Source organism: Gobius niger (genome assembly GCF_951799975.1).
Source record: "Gobius niger genome assembly, chromosome: 4".
In the NCBI taxonomy this organism is placed as follows: domain Eukaryota; kingdom Metazoa; phylum Chordata; class Actinopteri; order Gobiiformes; family Gobiidae; genus Gobius; species Gobius niger.
The window spans coordinates 33,312,272-33,337,909 of NC_136855.1; the positions used below are offsets into that span (position 1 = coordinate 33,312,272).

General features: G+C 41.1%; 1 protein-coding gene across 1 annotated transcript in view; it reads left to right on the forward strand.

Annotated features, from left to right (window-relative positions):
- Positions 1-3,788: 3,788 nt before the first annotated feature.
- The window catches only part of pkp3b (plakophilin 3b), a 34,731-nt gene continuing 12,881 nt past the window's right edge, over positions 3,789-25,638 (forward strand). The window contains exons 1-10 of the mRNA XM_079554703.1: positions 3,789-4,153; positions 13,920-14,008; positions 15,393-16,018; positions 17,594-17,717; positions 17,804-18,008; positions 18,205-18,364; positions 19,820-19,928; positions 22,212-22,376; positions 24,847-25,029; positions 25,133-25,286. Of these exons, the coding sequence (XP_079410829.1) occupies positions 3,949-4,153; positions 13,920-14,008; positions 15,393-16,018; positions 17,594-17,717; positions 17,804-18,008; positions 18,205-18,364; positions 19,820-19,928; positions 22,212-22,376; positions 24,847-25,029; positions 25,133-25,286 (2,020 nt within the window). The 5' untranslated portion in view covers positions 3,789-3,948. The remainder of the gene's footprint in view (positions 4,154-13,919; positions 14,009-15,392; positions 16,019-17,593; positions 17,718-17,803; positions 18,009-18,204; positions 18,365-19,819; positions 19,929-22,211; positions 22,377-24,846; positions 25,030-25,132; positions 25,287-25,638) is intronic.

Sequence of the window (25,638 nt, forward strand, 5' to 3'; positions counted from 1 at the left end):
TTCCACGGGCACACACACAGACCAGACAGGTACGCATAAGAACATATCTCAGAATTGAAAAACAGTTGCCTGTTCCTTTAAAAGGCACTTATGCCTGATCTTTTTCTAGAGGTGTAAAGATTTCTTTATTTGATCTCCTTTAGTATTTTGTAAACAAAGATTTGTGGGAAAAACAGTGTGCATCTAACTATAAAGCATTTGTATCGATTTCCTGAACTTGTAGGCTTGTATTCTAGCATTTCTGTGAATTTGACCATAAAAAGTGTCCCTGCAAGTTGTGAAATGTTCCCACAGAATTGTCTCTGTGAAGAATTTGGATGCTACAAATATGTTAGGAAAGTTAGGAATTAGTTTGAACCACAGCTAACGTTTTAATTATACATTACAGTAAATCACTTGAACGAATTTGAACAAAAATAAGTATGGTCCACATAAATGTATTTTGCATTGTTACATTAAGCAAATGGTAGTTCAGTTATACATCTGCAATCTAAAAAGACGCCACCAGATGCCACTGCAGGACTTCACACTATTAACAAAATGTCGACGACGTCCATCCTGCATTTTTACACAAGGGGGCGCAAAGTTCTGGATAACAATTTGTGCAAAAAACCCTGGCCTTATACACAATGATGGCAAGCGTAGTTGATCATAATCTGCTTGGTTATCTACTTTTCTTAGACATAGTAGTTGTGTAGAAGTAATTGGCTTTTACTGTAAAACCCCACGCTCGTCAAGTCCGATTCCCCACATAAAAACTCATGGCATGAACATTCTCATACATGACTTACCGTCAGTCTGATTTGCCTTTATCTGCTGTGGTTATATCCATTGAGAACATGATCCAGATGAGCGCTGACAGTGCATCTGGTCTGAGGAATGCCTTTGAAGATACACACCCTGCACCATCTTGGACCCTTTCAGAGAGAAAAAAAACAATCGAAACGTACAATCAAAAACAATAGCATCCTATGCAATCTAGAGAAAATAGGAAAAGTAGCAAGTAAAATGTTTAGATGGGAAGCGCATTTCACATTGTAACTTAACACTCACTATCCAATAGTTTTTCACACGTTCGTGTTAATTTTGTGACTTCGAGTTGACCGTAATAGGCTTGCGGGTCACTGGATTCCAACACTAGCCTGCCATAATCTTCCGCAGCGTACTGTAACTCATAAAACTCCCCCGATGCTTCTTCAAACAAGTATTTTGCGTCGAGTGTAAGAACTAGTACTGCCAAAAGTCTTTCATAACAGGGGGGTGTAAAACTTAATTACAACTTAATTTGAACCGCTAATGTTGCTGGCTGAACAAATAGGCCGACCCTTTTCTGGAGAGATAAATAAACTTGTCATATTGGTCTTTAATTATGTCAATATAATTTGGAGTATGTCCTTGGTTTCACTGACTTGTTATTGTCAGCTGAATATAATAGTTTCACTTCTCTATCACAGATGTCCAGGTCCATTGCTGAGAGCGCAGGGTCATGATGCAGCTTATGTTACAATAATGACTGATAATGTGTGTTTCCAGCACTCACCCACACCCTCATGGAGTGATTCTCGGTAGCATAGCGCTAAAGCCACATGGCCTCACTGTTTCTGACACAACCCCCTCCCTGGCCCTCTCACATCCTGACATATTACTCCTCTTCGCACTCACTCTAAGATTCCCAAACCTCCCCCAAAAGATTTCTCATGTACGCTCAGGGCGATGAAGTAATTTCCACATTCCTAGAGGTTTAAACAACTATGTGACCGGCTAAATTCAAACGTCTTCTGGTGGTGTTTGTCCTAATTGGGGAGAGCGTTAAATTGCGTTGGAAGTGAAAGGGACGGCACATTCTTGGCCCGCAGCTCCTCGCACCTTAGGACTCACCTCATCACACCCGGGGACTTCTGTGCTGGGCTCTTGCTTGTTTATCTAAAACCTCGTCTCAACCCTCGTCTCTCACTGACCCCACCCGCCTCTCAGTCACTCCCGTTGGCTACACTCATCCGTTCTACTTTATTTTTATGTTCAGCAACGTACTTCCTTTGAATAAATGACGCAACATGTTGAGTTTGCACGTACCTGGTTTCTATGTTGGTTGTTTACGGTTCATTCATCTTCGAAAACATGAGCTAGAAAGACAGAGAGGTCAGACAGAGAGGTCAACAGTGAATAAATAATAATAATAAAAAACTAGAAAGACTTATTTAAGACATTGAAAAGACTTGCATGAGGTTTTCAATTAAAACCACAATTAGGGTACTTTTTTTTTTAACAAACAACATCTTTTTACATTCAACTAAAACAATATACTAACTATGATCCACGGTGGCACAGTTGGTAGAGTGGGTCAACTCAAGATCAAGATACTCTACTTGCCTCCAGTGTCTGTGTACATTGGCGTATGAATGAGAGTGTGAATGGGTGACTGGTTCCTTACTGTAAAGTGCTTTGATAGTGCTAGAAAGTGCTAGATAGTGAGTGCAAGCTGGGAAATAGCATAGATAGTGTAGCTAATGGTGGGCATGTTGCACCTAATATACCTTTTGAAATGGCGTTTATTACAGTTTTAGAGCCCCAAATCTGATATGTAAATGAGACGATGCTGTGTCAGTAAAAAAGAAAGAAAGAAAAAGTAATAGACTTTGCTGCTTATCCACCTGCTTGTTTTAACCCTAGAACACTATCGCTCAAAGTCAAAACCATCACTAACGCCGGGTGTTTTTTACCCCCGATAATACACCCGATCAAAACATGACAATATATGACACATGAGTCGTGTTCTTTTATATTAAACTGTGTCATGTCTAATAACATGAAAGAAAAGCATCATGAGAGGACCATATAAAAATACTCCAAAATTACTGGAAAATTAGGAATTTGGGAACAAAAAATTCCTAAATAATAAAATAATGAAGACGGAAACTTGGTTTTTGGTCCACCCCTGGTCTTGGCACAAACAGCCGCAGGAGAGAGAAACAAAATATGTCATATTTTGAATGGGTATAAATGACCAGCTGACCAAAATAACTATGTGTTGCTCACTTGCTGGGAGGTCAGATACACCAAATTCTGTGACAGGAGCAAAGCTGTAGTTGAAGTCGCAAAATAAATGTGGCAGCCCTGAATGTCAACCTTGAAAAGGGGCAAGATTGCCTGATTTAATTCACTAACCCTAACCTACCTTCTATCACTATTGCTGGGTGAAAATCACCCAAACATGTGCCTGTAGGAAAAAGTGTGTTTTGGATTAAGAAAACACCCAGGCCATCAAAGATGTTAAAGACAATGCTGAAGCCCAGAGACCCAGGACACTCAGATAAACGCAGCGTAATGAAAATCACATAAATGTATTTGTTCGGGTGAAAACCACCCGGCAATAATGTTCTAAGGTAAAGCAAAGCAAACACTAAATTACCCTCTTACTGTGTTCATTTTAAGTTTGACAATCTCTAATTTGATGTCACTGATGTTGAATGTATTTGAAAACATAACTTTAATGGTAAGTTGTTTTGTGAGTAGGTTTTTGCTTTCCTGGAAACTCGCCTGCGCAGTCTTCAACAAGTCTGAAAAAAAGGCAAGTTTCCATCGAAAACAGCCAAGTCTTTTAAGTCTCAGCACTTTTTTTTGTCTTTTTACAATCTGCCTCTTTGTTTTTTGCCTTTGTGCAGTGGGCTGTTGAAATGCTGCCTGTGCTCTGGCCCTGTCAATGAGCAGGTGGATTTGCGCTTGGCCCCAGCCCCAAAGCCAGAGGTCCCGCCTACAAACGAACGGACTCTTCTGTCTCTGAACTCCATTTCACACAGCGGACAGACAGTCAGACGAGTCACTCCCCTCCCTGTCCCTGGACATACCCTCTCTCTCTCACACAGTCATACACACAAGTCCATCAGCCCTGGGATCTGCAGCCTGTACCTCTGGATAAAGTTCTGTTTGCTTTGGGACAGTGCGCTGAGGATGAGTGCAGCGGTAGCGGAGGGCTGCTTTCTGTCCGCCCTGCAGCCCAAAACCTCCTGCACCACCTATGTGGTTCCGTCGGACGGTCCGAGCCCAGACCAGGCGGCCAAAGCCAAGAGGGTGCAGGAGCAGGTTCGGAGGCGGCTGGCCGAGAAGAAGTCCAACTCCCTGACCCGACTGGACGACTCTGCGCTGGGGTCAACAGGTGAGCCGCAGCAGGTCCACTTTCTCTTGAAACGGTGACGGGCAGCGGAGCTTATTACAATGTTGTACTAACTAAGCTAATTAACAACAGGTGCGCGCGCCGAGTAAGCTAGCAACGCGTAACGTTTTATGGCTAACGACCCGTTATAACATCGCACAAATGTAAATCTTGTCTCTAAATTGTACAAAATACTACGACTTGTTGGCATTTTAGGAATGTAATTTGTGGGGCACTGTCTTATTCCCGCAAAGAAGGAACAAAACTTCCAAGCTGTGAAAGTTTGGCTAGTTTTATCTCAAAGAAGATATTGAAAATGACGTTTTTTAGCTTAAATGTAAAAAATGATGGAAAAGCGCCCTTAAATTAAAAAGTTAGTATACGTACCTAATAATGTAGAAACGTGTAGGACACTTTATTTGTCAGAAGTTGCTCGTTGCATCATTGATAAGAGAGAGGATTCAATAAAAACACGAAAAAACTAAATTTATCGCGCGTGCTCTGACCACAGCGTTCGGGAATGTGACGTCATATCGCTAAGCATTACGGGATTAGCAGCAATTGTAAACTAATGGAGATTTTAAAAGTTAAATTACTGGAGTTATTGTTCACATTTAAACACTTGGACAGCACAGTGTGTTAGATGTATTTACCAGCAGTAACTCAGCAGCTCCACAGCTTTTTTCTCCACTTTTTATGCTGTTTTTAGCTAATGTTAGTCAATGGAAATGTATGCTAACAGCTGCAAAGGTGGCCAATCTCCATGATAACTGCTCTGACTCAAAGAATGTGATCAAATTAGGGCGGATTATATTTTGCCAAATATTTTAAGAATGTAAGCATAAGACGTTTAGCTCCTCAATTATTAATTAAATTTAAAAAAAAATCCTCATTTTGTAAATAATGTTATGACAAACTGATGATGAGTGAGTAGGAAAGGGTTAATGCGGACAGGCGGGCATTAAATCACCCGGGACAAGGTCGCCCCAGGTCAAAGACAAATATCCAAGTCCATGGTTCTTTTTAGCCTTTGGATATAGTCCATTCTCGATAAGTTTAGCCTTTATAATGGGGTATTTGGGTGTTTTGCAGTGCATTTGTCAAGCGGTAGATCAGTCAGAGAATGAAACACAAAGCATGACTGAAACAAAAAGTGAATAAAAAGTATTAGGAAAGAAAAAGGTAGGTGTTTCATTACATCTACAAATTAAAATCCCTACAATAACCCCCTACAATAAAATATGGAGGATACAGAACTAATTCTGGACTAAAAGATAATTCTGCATGTTGTCTTTGTGTGGACATAGGTTAAAAGTGTGTTTGTATAAATTAATGCTTGGAGATAAACAATGGCCTAATAATGTTTTGGGGACAACTGCTTTGGATTATATGAAAAAATTCCTTTTGAAGACATGAAAAATATGACTTTTTTATGGGGATTTGCTGACTACAAAATACCATAACTGAAGACGTTTTTGCTACAACCACCTTTAAACATTCCACAGATTATATAATTTAAAAAAAGGCGTAATACACAAAGTAAATGAACATATTTCTCCAATGGTGCCTCTTTTGTTTTGTGGCAGCCATGGATACATATTATGATATTGTGCGAGACGTCACTTCACATGTTTAAAGGGGTCTGGGGATTAGCTCCAGAGTCAGGGGACTTACTGACAGATACAAAACACAAGCTCAAGTGCCTAAAGCAATTCCTGTCATTCGCTCATTGCATTTTTGGAAGGACGAGTGGGCTAGGAATGCAGAAATTGCGAAACCTAACAAAAATGAATAACAATAACTAAAGCAGGTCTACGTTTTGGTTTGAATTGAGATATCTTGATCATGTTGCAAGAAGAGGAAACAATGTGCAGAACAGTTAAAGGGAGCGTCATTCTACATGAAAGATGAAACCGTAGAGCAGATGTTAAGCTGGTGGAGCATTCAAACGTGCAAAACATAATTATTGCAAGTTCTGAGAAGGGACATTTTTCACAGTTTATCAATGGAATTGCACATAAGACATTGGAAGCAAACTTGAGTGTGTGTTTAGTGACGCAGTTGGGTGGGGGATTTTCATTGTTCTCCTTGGACATGATTGCATAAGCAGATGCATGGACAGAGTTTGATGTCATTTCAATGTATAGCTCCTAATAAGTATGTCGTGGCGCTTTTTATACAACTTGAAGAGAAAATGTTATCACAAATGGTAGTTTATTTTAAAGCAAAACCTCTAAGGCCATAGTATCTAATGCTAGAATAATTGTCTTTCCTAGTCAGCTGTTATGGGAACCCCCAATATTGTTATTTCCTGGTTACTTCCTGTGTTTCCCACTGTGGAAACTTGCTTGCTTGACATCTGAATACATGTAGCATAAGCATTTGAATTATTATTATGGTAAATATTAATTATAAATGAGACAACCCTCCCTCCTCAAAACTGTTCTTGGGTTGGTTTTTTGTTTCATATGTGCATGTGAGTAATCCTAAATATTTAGTTTGCCTCACTCTTCTGCTCTCAAAATGCGCTCACTCGCTGACATCAGAATATTGTCATTTGAATCGCTCCTTTTTCCTGACAAAGCTTTGCTCAAATAACCTTGTCTTGTTGTACGTGTTTAGTTTAAAAACTCCATATGGCAACACACTCAAATCAACTGTTAAAACACAGTTTATTATTATGTTGCATATTGTGCTGATCCACACTTAGAATGTTAAAGTCCTCTTTGCACCAGGGTTGGCAGGTCTGAGCAGCCAAACGCTCCCAAAAATATCTGAAAAACACCCAAAATCCTTGCCAGATTGGCTGGAATTTCCTTTGTATTTGCTTGTTTACAGAACCATGTGCTCCACCGATGATGCGGAACTGCCCCTTCCTCTCTCTCACACTGATAAAGCAGCTTGGAGATTTTGTCATTAAATATGTAGATTTTTATCAAGAGATATGCTAAATATAGCCTATGGGCTCTATGAACAGTGACCCCACGTGATTTCCGCCTGGACAGTAAACCAGATGCTGTCCTTCCTGTCCGCTATCTCTTCCCATTAAAAAATAGCTCAAGATTTGGTAAAGGACAGCGAGTAAAAGTTCAGATGTGGCTGGAGCAGGTTAAAAAATATTACGTGAGACGTAAGGACTTCACTGGAGGAAACCTCCGTGTTCATAACGGTGGATGTTTTTGTCTTGAGGCTAACACGGCTAGCACAATAAAAATTAAAACTAGCGCAAAGTTTTGAACGAGCCTGCGCAAAAAAGAATCGTCCTGTTAGTAGTTTAAATAATATTTACTTGTTTACATGTTATATTATAATTTTTTAACACTAGCCTTTAGCTCTAAGATAAAAGCTCCGCCCCTTACGACCACTGACGTTTCCATTGGGTGCTGGATTCACAGGGAACATGATGTTTGTAATACGTTGCTGTGACTCCATCAAAAACTCGTTGTCCTTAACCAGATCCTGAGCTTCTCCTTATTTGTGTGGGACCTGCTAGTTGTGAAAGTAAACGATCGCCGACAGGAAGTACAGCGTCTGGCTTACTGTCCAGGAAGACAGATCCGCCATCTTTGCAGCAGTTAGCATACATTTTCCATAGACTAACATTGGATAAAAACAGTAAAAAGTGGAGAAAAAAAGCAATGGAACAGCTCCAACTCCGTTAGCTGCTGAGTTACTGCTGGTAAATACATCTAACTCACTGTGGTGTCCAAGTGTTTTAATGTGAACAATAACTCCAGTATTTTAACTTATATTTTAACTAATCTCCATTAGTTTACAATTGCTGCTAATCCCATAATGCTTAGCGATATGACATCACATTCCCGAACTCTATGGCCTATTTTACAAACAGAACATCAAGGCCAAAGCCCACGTCGTCCTGGCAACTCGGGCTCAATGTATTGTATCAGTAATATGTTGTTATGGAGTGCCTGACAATACGCATCGTATCGAGGCACCTGTATCGTGAAACGCAAATGTGTTTGTCTAACCATAGTCTTTATTCAGAACGTATCACAACAACTAGGGCCCGGCCGATATATTGTTCGGCCGATATATCTGGCCGATATTTGGGTATATTGGCTATTGGCCGACATCTGCCTTTTATTGGCCTATATCTCCGGAACTGAAAATGATAGACTTTCTTGCACTGGAAAGAGGTCAGTCTGGGCTTTAACATGAGCCCTCCCATAACCTAATAACCTAGGCCTCAGGGGAGCAGAGAAACATCACGGTGAAAATTGGTCACCAGTTTGTTCACCTATTCTACGTATTTTATGTTTTGGAATCTACTTATTTTTGTCTTTCAAACAAGCTCCCTCTGAAGTACCTACTAAACATGAATATTCAGTGCCCCCTGCTGTAACACTTCAACACTGACATGTTTAGAAGCATCATGCACAGGATTATAGAAGATATCAAAAATACAAATATCAGTGGTGCATATCGGCCAATCAAAATCCCCCCAAAATTGGCATCGGCCTCAGAAAAAACCACATCGGTCGACCTATTAGATACAGTATATATCTATGATTGAAACCTTTACTATAATAATAAATGTTTAACTATAGATTATTTGAAAGATAGCAAACAAACAAACAAACAAACAAACAGGCTTTGAGAGTGGAAGAAGAGCTCTAGTAGAATCAGGTGTAGACTTACAGCAGAATGAGCCAAATCAGGGTAAAAATATCTGAAAAAATATAGTGTTCCTGGCTGCCCTAGTTATCGGCTTTTTTTCTTCTTCTTCCTGTTGCTTTTCTGCAATACTTCCCCAGAGAGACTAGACCCTTTGGTTGGTGTTTTGTACAACTATATTCAAAAACAATGAAGTCCCACTGGCAGTTTCCAGACACATATAATATTGGCTCTCTAATACACATCAATAACCCTCTGTCCAGCCTGGCGTGTGCAGGTGTCCAGTCGTGATCAGTAGCCTGAGGAAGCAGTAGTGATTATTTTGGCCTGTGGAACGCTTGTCATCTCTCATTTGTTTCATCCCAGGGGTTTGTTGACCTGGCTTTTAGTCCGTCCAAAAGAAGCGAACACAGGAAGGACAGCGCCCTCCTCCTTACTACAGCGACTTCGGCCAATTATGAAAACAAACCAAGCTGAGTGGCCCAGTCGGAGGCCGGATGTTGTCTAGAAAGAGTAAAAGTTCAAAAACTCATGAGAGAAATAGTTGATGTCAATCATCCCAGGCCAAAACCAACCCACTATCTGCCATTCTGAATATTTGTAAAGTAAATATACACAGATTTTTTGTGTTTTTCCACATGATGAAGGAGACAAAAACATTAGCAACTTAGCAAGTGGTTAACATGTTTTAGGGGTGTATGCCAAAGATCTTTAATAAAACTCTTGATAGGACTTCGCCACAGTACCTAGGGCTGGGACGATCCACTTTTGTCACGATCCGATACATATCGCGATACTCAGGGGCCGATCCAATACGTGTTGCGATACAATAAGTAATTGTGATTTGTAATATGTTTACCATAAAATGTATAAAAAGAAAACAGTCATGTGTCTAAACTTTATAAACCCAATGCCATTTGACAGTTATTGAAGTGTTAAGATAGAAAAGTGCATTAACACAAAATGTAACAAAGTGCTGTGCAGGATAAAAATGCCTCCAAACACAAGTATTGAAAGTATTGCGATACTTGAAAAGTATCGATACTTGGTACTGCAGCACAAAGTATTGCAATCCAAATCTAATCCGATATTTTGTCCTGGCCCTAATAGTACCACATTGGCAAATCTGGCAGCCATATTGTGACTGGCCTTTCAAACCATGTGCAATGTAAACCCCATTGGAAACACCACTATTTTTTTATATCTTTAAAAAAAAAAAGAAAATCTGCTAATTTCATGACTTTTTTCTAAATACTGACTGAGCTTATTTCTACGTGCTACATTTTACATAGATTTTCCTCTTGTAAACATGTATACTACTTAATATGTATACCATTTAATACTACGTATATTACAGGACTGTATAATTGGCGTTATGTATGAGCACTGGCTGAAAGAAGAAAATAGACAGAATTTGATCAATATTTAGCTAGTTAACATGAGACAATACATAGCTATAGAATGAATGGTGCAAAATAGTACTCAGACTACGAAACAACAGTAACAATGTGTGACCTGAGATACCGAGACTTACCAGCGATACAACAAATCAAAAATGATTCTGACATTTTATCAACGAAAAACATTTTAATTGACTTGCTAATAACTTTAGCCATCACCGGCCAGTCACAAGATGGCTGCCATGTTTGCCACGTCAACGAGCGTCATGTCCGATCTTTGGGTTTATGCCATTTACTAAAGAGCAAAAAAAAAGGAGCAATTTGCTAATTTGAGAGAGGGAACAAAGAGGTTGCAAAAGGACGTTTGCTAAACAGCTCCACTGACCTTTGATTCTTATTTGATGCTCACTCATAACCCGCCCAATTGAATTACAAAAGCAGTACCTTCATCACGTACACTGAGCTGCGGTCGAAAGCGCTGTGCTTGCTCTTTGTTGTGAATTGGATTATGAGGATATATTGTTACAGGTATTCGAAATGAAAGAGTAAGCTAAACAAAGCACGGGGACTTACAAAGAATGTCGGATGTCTCATGTTAAGCCGTTTCGTACAGATTTTTCTTCATAATGCTTAGACAGAAGAAAAACACTACTCAGCTTACTCAGTTTACCAGTCTGGTGTGTGGCGCATTCCTTTCCTATGTCCTCTTATGTTATCAGAGGCTATTTTAGACGCCAGCTTTCATCCGACGTGCGGACATAGTTAACCTTTACAACTGATTAACTTATTCAGGTATAAACCAACACATGGACATTGGGCTGTGTTTTTAATGAGCTTCTCTTGAATCATTCTATTCATTTCAGTGTTCAAATTTCCTCTTCTACAAATCATTTCTTGCGTAAATGTGTTTTAGTGTTGTATGCTCAGAAATCAGGGCTGAATTGCTTTCACCAATTCCTACATGCTTTAAGTTGGGAATGTACAATATGAGAAAAAGATGGCACTCATTAACTGTTTTGTATATTGTGATAACAATTATTGCACTATTTTACGAGTACTTTATCACAATGTGCCACAACAAGACCAGAATCAGGTCCAAAACAAGACTGAAATGGAACTAAATTTGGGGAATTGTGACTGAAACTGAATTTTGGCACATTTTAAAGTTGCTATTTTGTTTTAGGTTCAACAACAAATCCAAATCTCTGTCCGATGGAAGTGATTTTGCAATGTGCTATGGCTTTTTTGTGTTTTTGGATATTGTTAAAGGTGGCCGATATTGACAATCATAAATGTCTCTGTATTTTATGGGACTTTCCCGATGCTAGTAAACATGTAAATTCAGATTGTTGCTCAAAAAGATTATTGAGCTAACTACAAAAAGTGCAAAAACAAAACACTTAATAGATCTTTCTGACAGACACACACACATTCATATTTTCTTTTTAGCTGCAGTTTTTGCAACGTTTTTGCTGGTTTCTTGACACTGAAGATTAGGCCGTTTAAGGATTTTTATCGGCCGATGCCAACATGCTCGGCCGATATTTTGACCGATTTTTCCAAATGTTTGGTCTATAACAATGGCCGCTGGCTCCTCTGCTTTGACGACGACACTAGAGGCCGCCATTGCTGTAGTACCTCCATATAGCCGCTAGTCCCCCATTGGAATGCATTGAACCGTAGACACGTTAAAAACAACTTTAGAGCCTGGAGCCCAATTTTTGGGAACTTTCTACAGCTAGATATTCCTCCTGTGATAACGCTGGGTTAGTTTCAATAAAAGACACCAGGCTGGTTTTCGTAAGAAACATTTTAGAAATCTCGCACTAATGAGGGCCGGACTGTTAGCATTGGAGCTGCGCAAACTTCACGTCACACAAGGGCGGAGTCTACAGTGAAGATCCCGCCCATATGCGCTTTTTAGGAACATGGTTCGTCAGAGCTACAGAAGAGGAGTCTGTAAATCCACCCTGATTTCCCCCTCGAACGTGGTCATTGTGGTAAACGGGGAGGAGTGATGAGGAGCTGTCTATTTACATACAGTCTATGGTCTATAATGTTGTAAAAACATAAATACTTGGCAACTTCATCAGAGGCTTTTATCGGCGCTAGATCGGCCGATAGCCAATGTTGTAAAATCCCCAAATATTGCCCTGATGTATCGGTCGGCTGATATATTGGTTGACCTCTTTTGGAAATATACTCGATTTTGTAAATTTGCATATCTTTCAAACTACAATTTCAATATATCTTGCTGATGATATTGTCCATCTTAAGAGATTGTGCCACCTCCTGTTGTCATAACGATAACTTGGTGATTAAGTCATGCAGCCCTAAAATGCCAGTGCTCAGGCGTCCAATTCTTACTGTCTCTCTGAATACAGCGCATTATGAGCTTTATTTTACACACAAACAGTTCAGTTACTATGTGAAGTTTGCAATGAAACTGAATCCACAAGAGTCCATCCATCATTGGCTTGGCTTGATCTTTTTGACCAAATAATGGCCTGAAATGTGAAATTGGAGCCTTCTGAGACCGTCTGTCACTGCTCCTTCATTTGCAGAAGCCACAGCGGAGGAGCCGCCTGCTGGAAGATGGTCTTAATTACTGTGATAAAAAACTTAATTGCAAACACACTTTAGGCAGAGGTTTGGATGGAATTGCTCTCATATTATTACGGATTCTGCCACTTCTGCAATTCTCTCCGTTTCTTTGGAGTTTCGTGTCGCTCCCAGACTTTAGCCTTCTGATTTATTGACACCATGTGAACTACAGAGACACATATAGGGCTAAAGAATGCGGCAGGCACCGTGATATACGTAGAAGTCTGTGAATTTGCCAGAGTCTGGGCTGGAGGTGGAAGGAGGGTGCACGCTGATAAACTCTGTGCAGACTCCTACGCAGCGAGTTCACGATCAGAGGAGACAGCTACCCTACTTTCTTCCATGCTGGCAGTAAATCTTAGCAGCATCAAAGTAAAAACGCATGCTATGGATGCTTTACAGTAGTGAGTTATACTTAAGGATCTCTTTTATTGGTACAGAACGTCAAAAAGTACATTTTTAACTAAACATGTCAACAATAAGTCACAAAAGGAGCGGAAAAGTGGATAACTGTTTTAAGAATAGACAAACTCTACACACAACGCTTACAACAAGGGCTGCACAAATGTTTACAATGTTCACAAATGTTTGTTTATGCATTACAATATCCTATGCAAACAACAAAATGTCTACTGAAAGGACCTCTACGAAACATGTTGTGAAACGCATGTGATTCTTGTTTTAGTTTAGCTCAGCAGTTCATTTTTCAGTCTGTTTCAAATCTCTTATTGATCCCAGACTTGTCTAAAGAATGCACAGTCAGCTACATCTTGATTGATTTCAAAAGATAAAGAACTAATCGCGAAGAAAACAGTTTCAGTTTCGCAAGGAGTTCAGTTCCTACACTGTCCGTTACCAGTGTGATAGAGGCACCGTACTATGGTATGTCTTTGTCCGGTACATAGTATTGTGGTGGAGCTCCCTGACCCTGTGATGCTTACGTTTAGGCATGCAGCCCAGCTCCCTTCCTCAGGCGCCGCTCCCCTGTGCCTCCCCTCTTCCTTCCCTCTCGTAAGGAAAGACCTCATGTGTGTGACTTGCCTCTTGACCCGCCTTAAGTTTGTTTATGTTGAAATGCGCATTCACTGCAGTAATACTAATTTACTGTGTATTTTTTTCCCCCTCTCTAGACTACAACTTCCACACAGCCAGGGGTTACTCAACGAACCATGGCTTTAGTTCCCGGTCGATGATACATACGCCCAGCAGAGTGATGGCAGTAAGCACACTGTTTTTATATGACTACATGTATAAATGACTTGTTTCAATCTAAAAGTCTCGGAGAAGGTATTAAAGCATGTCTACATTCACTCATCACCTTGTTGAGTGTAAGCAAGGACGCCCATGCAGTAGAAGCAGGCGAGTATTGTGTATGAAAATATTTCCTTCCTGTAAGTCCAGGTCTAATTGTCTTGGAGTTGCTCAAAGGAAAATGGAAGCTTGGTGATTTGAAACTAAGAACAATGTGAAAAGACACAGAAGGCTCTGGTGTTGTGGCCTACCCGGCTTTTACAAGAACCAAACCCAAATGAAAGAGAGTTTGTGCTTTTATACGACGTAGGAGCGGCCAAAATGTCTCAGTGGGGTCAGTCAGGAACATTCTGACATGGAGTTTAATGTGTGTTTTTAAGATTTATCGCAAATCAAAAGCACAATTTTTAATAGCCGGAATGAGCAAATTGCAAAGGTGGCAAATGTTTGGGTGATGTTCTCTGCAAATATACAACAATTGAATCTCCTTGGGATCTCAGTATTGTTTATTTTTCCCCCAAAAAAATTGTTGTGTCTTAATTCAAATACACTGCCTGACCAGAAAAAGTGTCCACCTAGATTTGACGCCGGAAAAGGTGGCTTCCCCTCTTCAGGTCGGTGGGGAGTCCTTGCCTCAAGTGGAGGAGTTCAAGTATCTCGGGGTCTTGTTCACGAGTGAGGGACGGATGGAGCGTGAGATCGACAGACGGATCGGTGCGGCGTCAGCAGTGATGCGGTCGCTGTATCGGTCTGTCGTGGTGAAGAGGGAGCTGAGTCGGGGGGCAAAGCTCTCGATTTACCGATCGATCTAAGTTCCCACCCTCACCTATGGTCATGAGATTTGGGTAATGACCGAAAGGACAAAATACAATACAAGCGGCCGAAATGAGTTTCCTTCGCAGGGTTGCTGGGCGCACCCTTCGAGATTGGGTGAGGAGCTCAGTTACCCGAGAGGAGCTCAGAGTAGAGTCGCGGATTGATGGATGGATGGATGCATGGATGGATGGATGGATGGATGGATGGATGTATGTTCTGATCTGGCGTTGCTGCAGGTCAGGTCGAGGTTCAGCAACTCGATGCCCAAAGAATGAGATCTGCTGACGACCTGAACACCCAGAATGCCCAGGTTATTTCTTCTCACCTGATGGCACGGGCATATTCCAAGATGACAAACCCAGGATTCAACGAGCTCACATAACACTGGATCTTTTGACATTGCAGAATCTTATTGAAACAATGCCACAGTGAATGCGTGCTGTAATCAAAGCTAAAAAACGTGTGAGCTTTCTCTGGTCAGGCAGTGTATTAAAGGTAAGCAACTCCACCGTTATTAAACTCCTGTGCTCTTGCAGGTCGCCACTGCCCCTCTGCACTCCGGGTTCTCATCACGCTCCGCTGTGGAAAACGGCTCCAGATCGAACCACGCCGGGACAAACTCGGTCCATCACAGCAGCTACCAGGCCACACAGTCCCGAACCAGAACCAGCCGCTCCAAGTCCTTCTGTCAGGCCGATCAGGAGATATTCCCGCTTACCGTTTTACCCACTCCAGAAAACAGCACCCACCCCCTCCCCGCGCCACCGCCGGGCAGCCTCAGGCGCAGCCTCAGCGGGACACTGGCGCAGGGCAGAGGGCAGTGGCAGGACGAAGAAGTACCGTACCAATACATTTACAAAGGCCCTTCTCACCGCACAATCAGCCGCATCGCCAACAGGCAGCAGAACTACCAGCACAACTCCGGGTTTGGACACGAGGGCTGGATGAGCATCGGCAGGGGCGGGCTGCCCATGGCGGGGGACGGCTGGGGAGGGGCGCAGTGGCAGCAGCAGCAGCAAGTGTCCAGATCCAACCACGGGTTTGGGATGGGACAGTACCAGGGCATGAAACGGGCGTCCTCAGTGCGCAGCGTGAAGAGCGTGGGGAAGGGAGTGGACGTGCTGGACGGAGCATCTATACACAGCAACGATCCTTTAGGAGGGTGAGTTTGTTTTTGTGTTATGTCTGCGTACTTTGCTGTATGAATACGAGCGTGAATGGGTGACTGGTTCCTTGCTGTAAAGGAAACCTAATGAAGAATTAGAAAAGTGCTATATAAGTGGAGACCATTTACTATGTCTCTGGGATTCGCTCTTTTCATTAAACAGCAGTAGGCTTTCTCTTTTAATCCATTTTTGATCTAAACTTTGCACCAGACGCATCCAAACTTTTCCGAAGAGCCTTAATGAAGCTTGTCTAACGTTGCCAGGTTGTGTCTTTCTCAGGTTTGTAACACTGTAGTTTGCTTTGTCTTTTATGCTTTTCAAATGGATAAAGAACAGCGTTTGCATCAGAATAATGGTTTGGAGGCATATTGTTATAAATAAAGATAGAGTATGGCATGCAAATGGACGGTTAAAGACGTTTTTAATCAGTGTTGCCCTCATTAGACCCCACCATCATTTCAATTAACACAGAACTAGTAATTACCCGAGGACCTTGAAGCTTGTTGAGTTAAGAATCGAGGAAATTTTGAACTTTCAACCAACATGAAAGGCACGTATAGAAACTCTAATGATGTCAGTAAATTAGGTGATTCCTATCCTATGTGAACTTAAGGTGGTATTTAATCAAAATCAACAACATTTCTTTTTAACCCTGGCTACAGTTACATGCAGACCAAAAATCTGTTTCTGGAGCGCATCAGATCAGTATTGAGTTATCTGACTTCTCCAGTTATCTGATTTCTCCAGCCAGTTAACTGTAGCCAGCATTTCAAAATGGCGTGACACCATTTTAATGGAAGTATTGGTTTCCCATTTACTTTAGGATAGAGAGAGTTTGAAAAATGGTCTCTGATCAAACTGAGCCCTTACTAATGTCCTCTTCCTTGACATTATACTGTTGCTTTATAATGTAAAAGCTGCAGTACATATGCTGGACACTGTGCCAGTCTCAGTGTTGTGAGTTTGCCTCCTGGCCACTACACTTGCTGAATGTTTCCCTTAAAACACGGCCACTTCACTTCCTGTAGAAAAGCTTTTTTTTGGCCTCTAAGCGTGGGATAAAGAAACACCCAGCACACAATATTTTTTAAGACTTTTAAAGGGCCTATACAGAGTTTAAAAATGTTAAAATTAAGTATTTTCCTCCCCCTACATGTTCCAGCAATGTCCTAATGTGTAGAATGGCTGCCTCTAAAATCCTGCACTGTCACTAAAAACGGTGTTACTTCAGGTCCAAATTGCCGTCATGCACAAGCTTAATATAGAATGTGCAGTTACACATATGACCTGAGGTGGCAGTAGTGAGTATAAAATGGCTAACTGGCGTCTAGCCCCTTTAATGGATGGGCCCCTGAAATAAAAGCATTTTAGAGAAAATGCAAAAAGAGCATGGGTGGTGAGGGAAAAATACTCTGTTTTTTCTTTCTCTTTCAAGTGCAAGTACAAGAGCACCTTTGTCATAGAACTAAAAACACTTCCCGAGCACTTTGAAATGTGACTTTTTGGATATGAAAGAGTAGCATTCATCTGCTAATGCTGTAAATCACTTGTATTTTTTTCTGTGTGTGTAGGCTTCAAGGTTTGGACATGGTCACGGCTGTCAAATACATCTCCGAGCCTGACAGCGCGTTACAAGTTTTAGGAGCGGCCTATATCCAACATCAGTGTTACCATAGCAGCGAGGCCAAAATCCAGGTAAGGAGACACTTCTGCATTTCTGCGCTGAAGGCTGATTGACGTTCTCCGGGTAAATACTTTGACCTGTCGGATTCCCGCTTCAGGTCCGAACTTTACACGGCATTCCAGCTCTGGTGAAGCTGTTCTCCAGCGACAACCAGGAAGTGCAGCGCTTCGCAACCGGCGCCACACGAAACGTCATCTACGAGAATTCGGACAACAAGGCGGCGCTGATAGAGGCGGGGGGAGTCGCACGCCTCGTCAGTATATTAGGAGAACCAGATGAGGAGCTGCGGAAAAATATCACCGGTAATAACAGGAGTGGCCTGGATTGATGTTGACAAATATGAATCATAAACCAAGTCAAAATGATCTGCAATATTTCAGTTCATGATTAATTTCTTCGCCTCGATTTTAAACTAGAATGTTATACTGTGCTTTGAACGCAATCTGTTTTATTGACAAATGTGTCCGAATGCGATCGATAACACCATTCTGTCCGCAGGTGTCCTGTGGAACCTTTCGTCTCGAGATAACCTTAAGGAAAAGCTGTCCAAAGAAGCCTTATCGGAGCTGACAGAGAAAGTAATGATCCCGTTGTGCAGCAGTATCCCACTCAGTCCGTCTGAAAGAGACATCTTCTATAATACAACTGGGTGTTTACGGTAATGGCACAGATTGTACCGATTGTTATAATACAATAACTGTTGACTACTGGGCACATTTGTAAGGTGCATGTCTGTAAACCCATGAGGAATGGATATTGTTACCTGATAATTGCCTGGCCAGTCAAACTTCCACTGTAGTGGGTCTGAAAAAAGGCTGGATCAAAATTACAGTTTGCAATTTGAATGGTTTCAATTGGTTTCATTGAGAAGTTTCTCTCTTGTATTGAGTATTTTCAGTGTTCTATCAAGAGTTCATGTGTTGATAAAATGTGCACTAAAGAGCAATTAATCAGTATAGACCAGGAGTCTCCAACCTTTTTTCCCCGTGAGCTACGTTTATGAAACAAAAGTGTGAAAGAACTACTTATGCTTTGAAGACACTTGTGGAACTACGCGATTTAGGAGGATTTACATGATTATTCTTCAGTTTTCTTAAGCTTCCTCTTAAAGGGATATTTCAGGATTTTTGACATAGGGCCTCATTTCCTAGTTATCCAGAGTGTTACTGGTTTCTGGAGATATTTTTTTTTGTAATTCATGCAGTTCTTATATTTGAAGAGTTTCGTGGCGCTAGGCTAGCGCATTTCTATGGTATCAGCTAGCCTGCATTAAAAACAGTCACAGTGCATCTGAGGCAAATCACTTATAACGCCAGACTAACCATATAAATGTCTGTGTAAAATAATTTTTGGAATATAACTGACCTTGCATCACATGAATGATCGAATTTTGAGGGACTATTTTCTAGCAGATCACTCCGCCGCTGCGTAGCTTATACAACAACGAAGCGGATGCTGCTCAAATATAACTTATTTTAAATGCAAAATGGTTAAATGGCTAGCTGATACCATAGAAATGCACTAGCCTTGCACTAGCCTAGCGCCACTTAACTCTTCAAATATAAGAACTGCATGAATTACAAAAAAATATCTCCAGAAATCAGCAACACTCTGGATAATTAGGAAATGAGGCCCTATGTCAAAAATCCTGAAATATCCCTTTAATGTCTGTACTCTGTTTACCCAAATGTCTCCAGATTGTGTTCAGAATATTCAGAAGAAAAAGAAAATGCATCTAAAATGTGACACATCAAATGTATGTTGAACTAGAGAAAGTTTCTGGCGAGCTTCTTGGAAAGAAAGGTCCCTGATGTAGACTTTCCCACAACTAACTCACATTGTGACCATTTGTCTGCAGTGTGACAGGCTAAACATGATGCATCATGATCTCATTGTTTGTATACGTTTTCAACTTCTACTTTCAACTTTCAGCACTGCAAACTTTAGTCCTGCTGTGTTTTAGTGTGGCAACTCAGAACCACAATTATAGAGAAGAGAGATTTTCTTCTGCTTGACAACGCTACTGAGTTGAAAAGACACGTTTTAGAACAGCCAGAGTACGTGTCTCCAGTGACAGTGCTGTTATTACAAAAGTCTAACCTTTGCCGCGCAGGAACCTGAGCTCTGTTAACGAGAGGACGAGGCAGATGATGAGAGAGATGCGCGGTCTCGTCGACTCTCTGGTGTCATACGTTCAGCAAGAGGCGCGGGCGGATGACAAGGTAACACCTGATTACCTCACAGTCATCCTCTATATCTACATTGTCTCACTGTACTGAGGCGTGATGCTGCTGCCAGTACAAAGAGACGGCTTTCTCGCTCACAGTCTCTATGAATGGTGCCATTTTTACCATTCAAAAGATCGTCCAATTCCATCACTGAGAAGCCCATCTGAAGGCACCTTTTTGAAGACTTACTGTACTGTCCTCAGAGGTCAGATTGTCCTATTTCTGACCTGCAAATTTACCAGTTGTTGGAATTCCTACTCAGGAGTTTAAAAGGTCATAATGGGGCAATGATAATAGAAGTAATTAAAAACACCCAAATGCAATATTTTTAAGTTTCTTGTAGACCTTTAGTTGTCCACTACTCAGGTCAAAACTAAAGTTTCTTATGCAAATGAGACATTGACCCTCATGTGACCTGTATAGCTAATAGGGCTGGGACAATACCCTTTGTCGCAACCCAATATGTATCACGATACTGAGGGCCCGATACGATACGTTTGCGATACAATATACTCCAATGCACAAGTATCACATTTATCATTTTTCATCATAACAAACTGCAATATTTTACCCCGAATGTATTAAATAAGAAAGTGCAAGTTGAGTTTCCAAAATGTATAAATTAAACATAAATCAGTCTGATATTGATTAAAACATTTTTTGAAAAGTGCAAATGGCAGAGGCATTTTAAAGACTTTTGCTGCCAATCAGCACCAAATCTGGATTTAACTAAATTATCTTTAAAATGGTAAATGGACTCAACTTTTATAGCGCTTTACTACCTTTATCAGGCCCGAAGCGATTTACAGTAAGGACCAGTCACCCATTCACACTGTCATTCATACACCAATGTACGACGCAGACAACAAAGGGACTAGACAGAGTTTAAAAATGTTAAATTGTGTATTTTCCTCCCCCTACACGCTCCAGCCATGTCCTAATGTGTAGAATGAGCTCAGACCTGTTCACCACAACTGCCTCTAAAATCCTACACTGTCACTCAAAAAGGTGTTAATTCGGGTCCAAAGTGCCGTCATGCAAGAGCTAAATATAGAAACTGCAGTTATGCGTAAGACCTGAGATGGCAGTAGCGAGTATAAAAAGGAAAAATTCCATCTAGTCTAGTCCCTTTAAGTCAAAAAAGGTGTATTTTTGAATGCATTAAAAGTACTGTGATATATAGTTACGCACATATCACAACATAGAAGTATTGCGATATATTGCAAAACGATGTTTTGTCCCAGCCCTAATGAATAAATACTCTCACCTGCTATCTGGCGCTCTATTGCTCTGTGATGCTCATGTTTGCCACAGGCAATCGAAAACTTCAAACTGCACACAACTGCTCAAATTGTCTACAATAAGTATGGTCCATATATACAGGTGCTCGTCATATAATTAAAATATCACGAAAAAGTGCATTTATCTATTCATTAGTTATTCAAGAGTCAAAACTGTATCAAAAGCAGCATTAAAAGTCTTATTTCAAGCACTTTTAAGTAATTTTGGTCTAAGATAAGATTTCCTTTTTTCCAGTGTAGACTCATTACATGCACAGTGAGGTATAGCCTTTATTTGCTAGAATTTTGGCTCAGCTTGTAAAGTTAACAATCTCATAAAATTTATGATATTTTGAAAATGGACTGTAAGTCATAATCATCAACATTATAACAAACAAAGGCTTGACATGTGTCACTTTGCATGTAATGACTGTATATCATATATTGGTTTCACATTTTAAGATGAATTACAGAAATAAATGAACTTTTTCATGATATTCTAATTACATGACGAGCACCTGTATAAGGTCCATATTTTGTCTTGACTTTAACCAGCTTCAAAACTTCCCAAAACTTTTCAACATAACATAATATAGTGCTATGAATACCTGCCAAGCCCACAGTAAGTTGTTTGTGAAGACAGAAAAGCAGTTCACGGCGCAGATAGCAAAACATTTAGCTCCAAAGCCACAAATGACACAAGTCACTGATAAAATTTGACGGTTGCGAAGCCAGCTCGCATTCTTCCTCTCTCATCGTGGTCTGGCACATTTGACTTCAGTTAGAGCCCTGTCAACAAGCAACACACCCCAAAATACTTTGCGCACATGTGGGTAAACCTTTCGCCAGATGGAGAAGCTGGATAAACATCAGCCTCTTATGATAACAGTGTGATCACTTGCCGTACCGCTGTGTTAGAGGAAAAAAAAAAAGTCTAATGCATTTTGAAACATGCTACTTGTTGTATTGTATTGGGCAATGATTTCTCGACTTCCAGGGGTTGGAGAATTGCCTGTGCGTTCTGAGGAATCTGTCCTATCAGCTGTATACAGAGCTCCCTCCTTCAGTGCAGCTTCGTCTGGAAGGACCAAGGAGATCGTCCGCGAACAAAGAAATCGAACCAATTGGATGCTTCACCCTGTACAACCGAAAAAACACAAAGGTAAAAAAAGAAAACCATGAAAACGTGTGTGGCTTGAAGCATCTGAGCATACATTTCCCTAAAGATTATTGAATTTATGTTTTTACTTTGCGAGATTGTTGCAGAAAGTGTAGATACTATGATAAAACTTTGTGTCTGACTCCGAGCCCCAGTAAGTTCTTATTCCCAGGAGGTTTAAGGCTGCTCTGACATCACATTACGACTAACCTGATTTAGACAAAGGGAAAAACCAGGTCAGAAAAAAAAGGTCAGGAAACAGGAGGGTCCGCTGGAACGCTTCCAAATAGTTTAAGTGTTGCAACGTTTACATAGGAAACTCAAAGCGCACTCACAACAGCAGTTTAGACGTACGGTTTAGGTTCCCAGGTTTAGAGACCTCCTGCCTTTGCCACCAGGGACAGATGAGGGTTTTGTCCAGTTCGTGTAACCACTGACTGTGAAACACTGATAAGGATTAGGGCTATTCATTCCTGGGCCTCAGAGTGCGGTTGATTTTACAGTTTATGTCTTATTTTCAAGTGGCCAGATCTAGAATGTGATCTTGTTTTGGTCTCACTGTTAAATTTAATGGATATTTTGTTGCAGCTTTTGTGAGTTGTTTTATGAAATTGTTTTAATTGGAAAACACTAAGGGCCTGATTTTGTGTTTTTAATCGCAGGCTGTAGATAAGACTTTTGTGCAGACAGGAGGGGGGTTGCAGTAAGTGGCCTGGACAGGGGCTGGACAGACTCCTATGGATACAGACGGCATCTCGTCACAGAAGGGGGCGGGGCTTCGCCGAGGGGGAAAATAGAATCTTCAGAGAAACACAATTTTCCCTCTTTTAGCCATTTTCTGGTGGAATATGAACTTATTTATCACACATAAATAAAGTCAAGTGTAAATCGGATGGATGGAAATCATATGGATATTTTGTCACAGCAGATTGTTCAGTAGAGGTGAAAAAACGGCAGTTGTAGCTAGCGCTAGCTAACCGTTAGTATTAGACCGATGCTAACATGAAGCATCAAGTTAGCATTCTCTGTTATTTATTAATTAAAGTTAAAGTTAAAGTAGTTTTTGAATAATTAGAGAAATTGTCCAAATTGTTTTCCCTCTTAACTGTTTTCAAACATGACCATATATGGGCGATTCCAGAGATGCCGTTTGTATCTATAGAAAAATCTAAACTTTCTCTAATTATTCAAAAACTACTACAAATGTTGAATTATTGATATAGTTTTCTACTAAATAAAGATACAGACATGGAGAGGAGCAAAGTGGTTCAACAGCCCATAAATACATAAATAACAGAGAATGCTAACTTGATGCTTCATGTTAGCATCGGGCTAGACTGGAATATTTTCTGCTACTGTGGGTGTGGGAGGTGTGGGGCTCATGTGCTGGTATTTTGATAACGTTTCTGCGGCTTAGAGCCTACCCTGCGCTCTTATACTGGTCTTAGAGCGGGACCACAGATATATTCGGGAGATGGACAGTGTTTAACTGACAGTGGGAGAAATAGTCTGTGGTTTCTCCTGCGAGCGTTCAAAAAGATGCGCGAGGCTGCACACGATGTTAATGTAAAGAGGCGGAGAGTGAAGACGAAGCAGCAAGCGCTCGTTGTAGTTAGCGTTGCCTAAGGGCTACTGTTGATACCAACTTTTTCTTGAGCAATGCTATTGTTGCGCCAGACAGAAGATTGGACCTAAATACTTTTCAAAGAACAAGGGATTTTCTGAAGTATTATTTTTTGTTTTTGCGTTGTTGATTGATTGTGAAATTATATAAATGTTATAATTAGTTACTTTTTTCCCCTCTATATTCGCTGTTGCTGTGTGGGGTGTGACGTAGCCTGCTTAAAGTTGTGTGCTCCCCAGTGTCCACCATTCCGTGAAATTACTCCTAAACAAATCAGTCTAAATAGGGAAAGTGGAAGTTTGCCGGTTCCTGGCTAGAAGTTGAAGAATTTTAAACCTTTGTTGAAGCCGCTCGAAGATGCTGTGAGGCCTTAAAGTTTTTAAAGGTCTTAAAAGAAGTCTTAAAAAGGTATTGAATTTGACTGGGGTTCCTAGAGATGAATGTATTAGCAATTAGGTTTCAGCACTTTTTGAATCATTACCAGGCTGGTATGAGCTTTCTGATGAGTTCTATCCTTTGTCAGTGTTGGATGAAGTGAAACTTGTTCCAGTCTACCCCTGATGCAGCTCATAATAAGCATCCAAGCAATCAGAAACTCGAGAACTATTCTCCAGTCCACAGGGAGGATCGGTTTCAGAGACGTAACGGACTCGCATTACACATCTCAATGGCGAGCGTGGACAGTCATTGAACCGTCAACCCCACAGCGACAAGCCCATATCACACTTATAAAAGCTCACATGCACAACACACAGACAGTAAAGAAGATGTGACATTTTGATATTGCTGTGACATTTTCAAGCACTTGTAACTGTATCGTTGTCACTATTTGGTGACTCTACCCCGCAGCAGCAAAACCAGAACCTGACCGTTCTGTCCGAGGTGTCCCGGCAGCCCAGGGGAGCCGAGTGGTTATGGCACCCGAAGATCGTTGGGGTGTACAAGCAAGTGCTACTGAATAATGACTGCAGCTCTACTAGTCGTGAGGCGGCACTCGGAGCTCTTCAAAACATCACAGCAGGAGACTCACGGGTAGGACAGTGGCCCAGTGATCAAAGCTTTATTTCATTGCTCTGTAGACTTAATTTAATAGACAGTAAAGTGACAAAAGCGGTTATATTTTTGTGTTTTCCAGTGGCCCGCTGTGGTGAGCTGCGTGGTGCTGGAGCAGGAGAGGATGCTGCCCATTCTGCTGGACCTTCTGGACACCAACAATGACGCAGAGCTGAAGCCGCTCACTGGTCTGCTCCGAAATCTGGCACGACACGCCTCCAACAAGGACCACCTGGGTGAGACACTGAGATCCACTTAAAGATGAGCGCATTTCTATCCGATCACAAGTCTCAAAAACCATAATTAAGCTACAACATACACCACCACTTAGCATCTTCTTGCTTTTCAGGGTTTCCACGGCCATTAAAGGTCATTAAATGAATTATGCCAAAATGAAGGCCATTAAATTGGAATCCAAAAGCATTCATTTGGATTCAAACAGGCATTAAAGGGGCTAGATTCAAGTTAGCCATTTTATACTCACTGCTGCCACTACGTGTAACTGCACCTTCTATATTAAGCTCGTGCATGACGGCAATTCGGAACCGAATGAACAGGTCTGAGCTCATTCTACACCTGAGGACATTA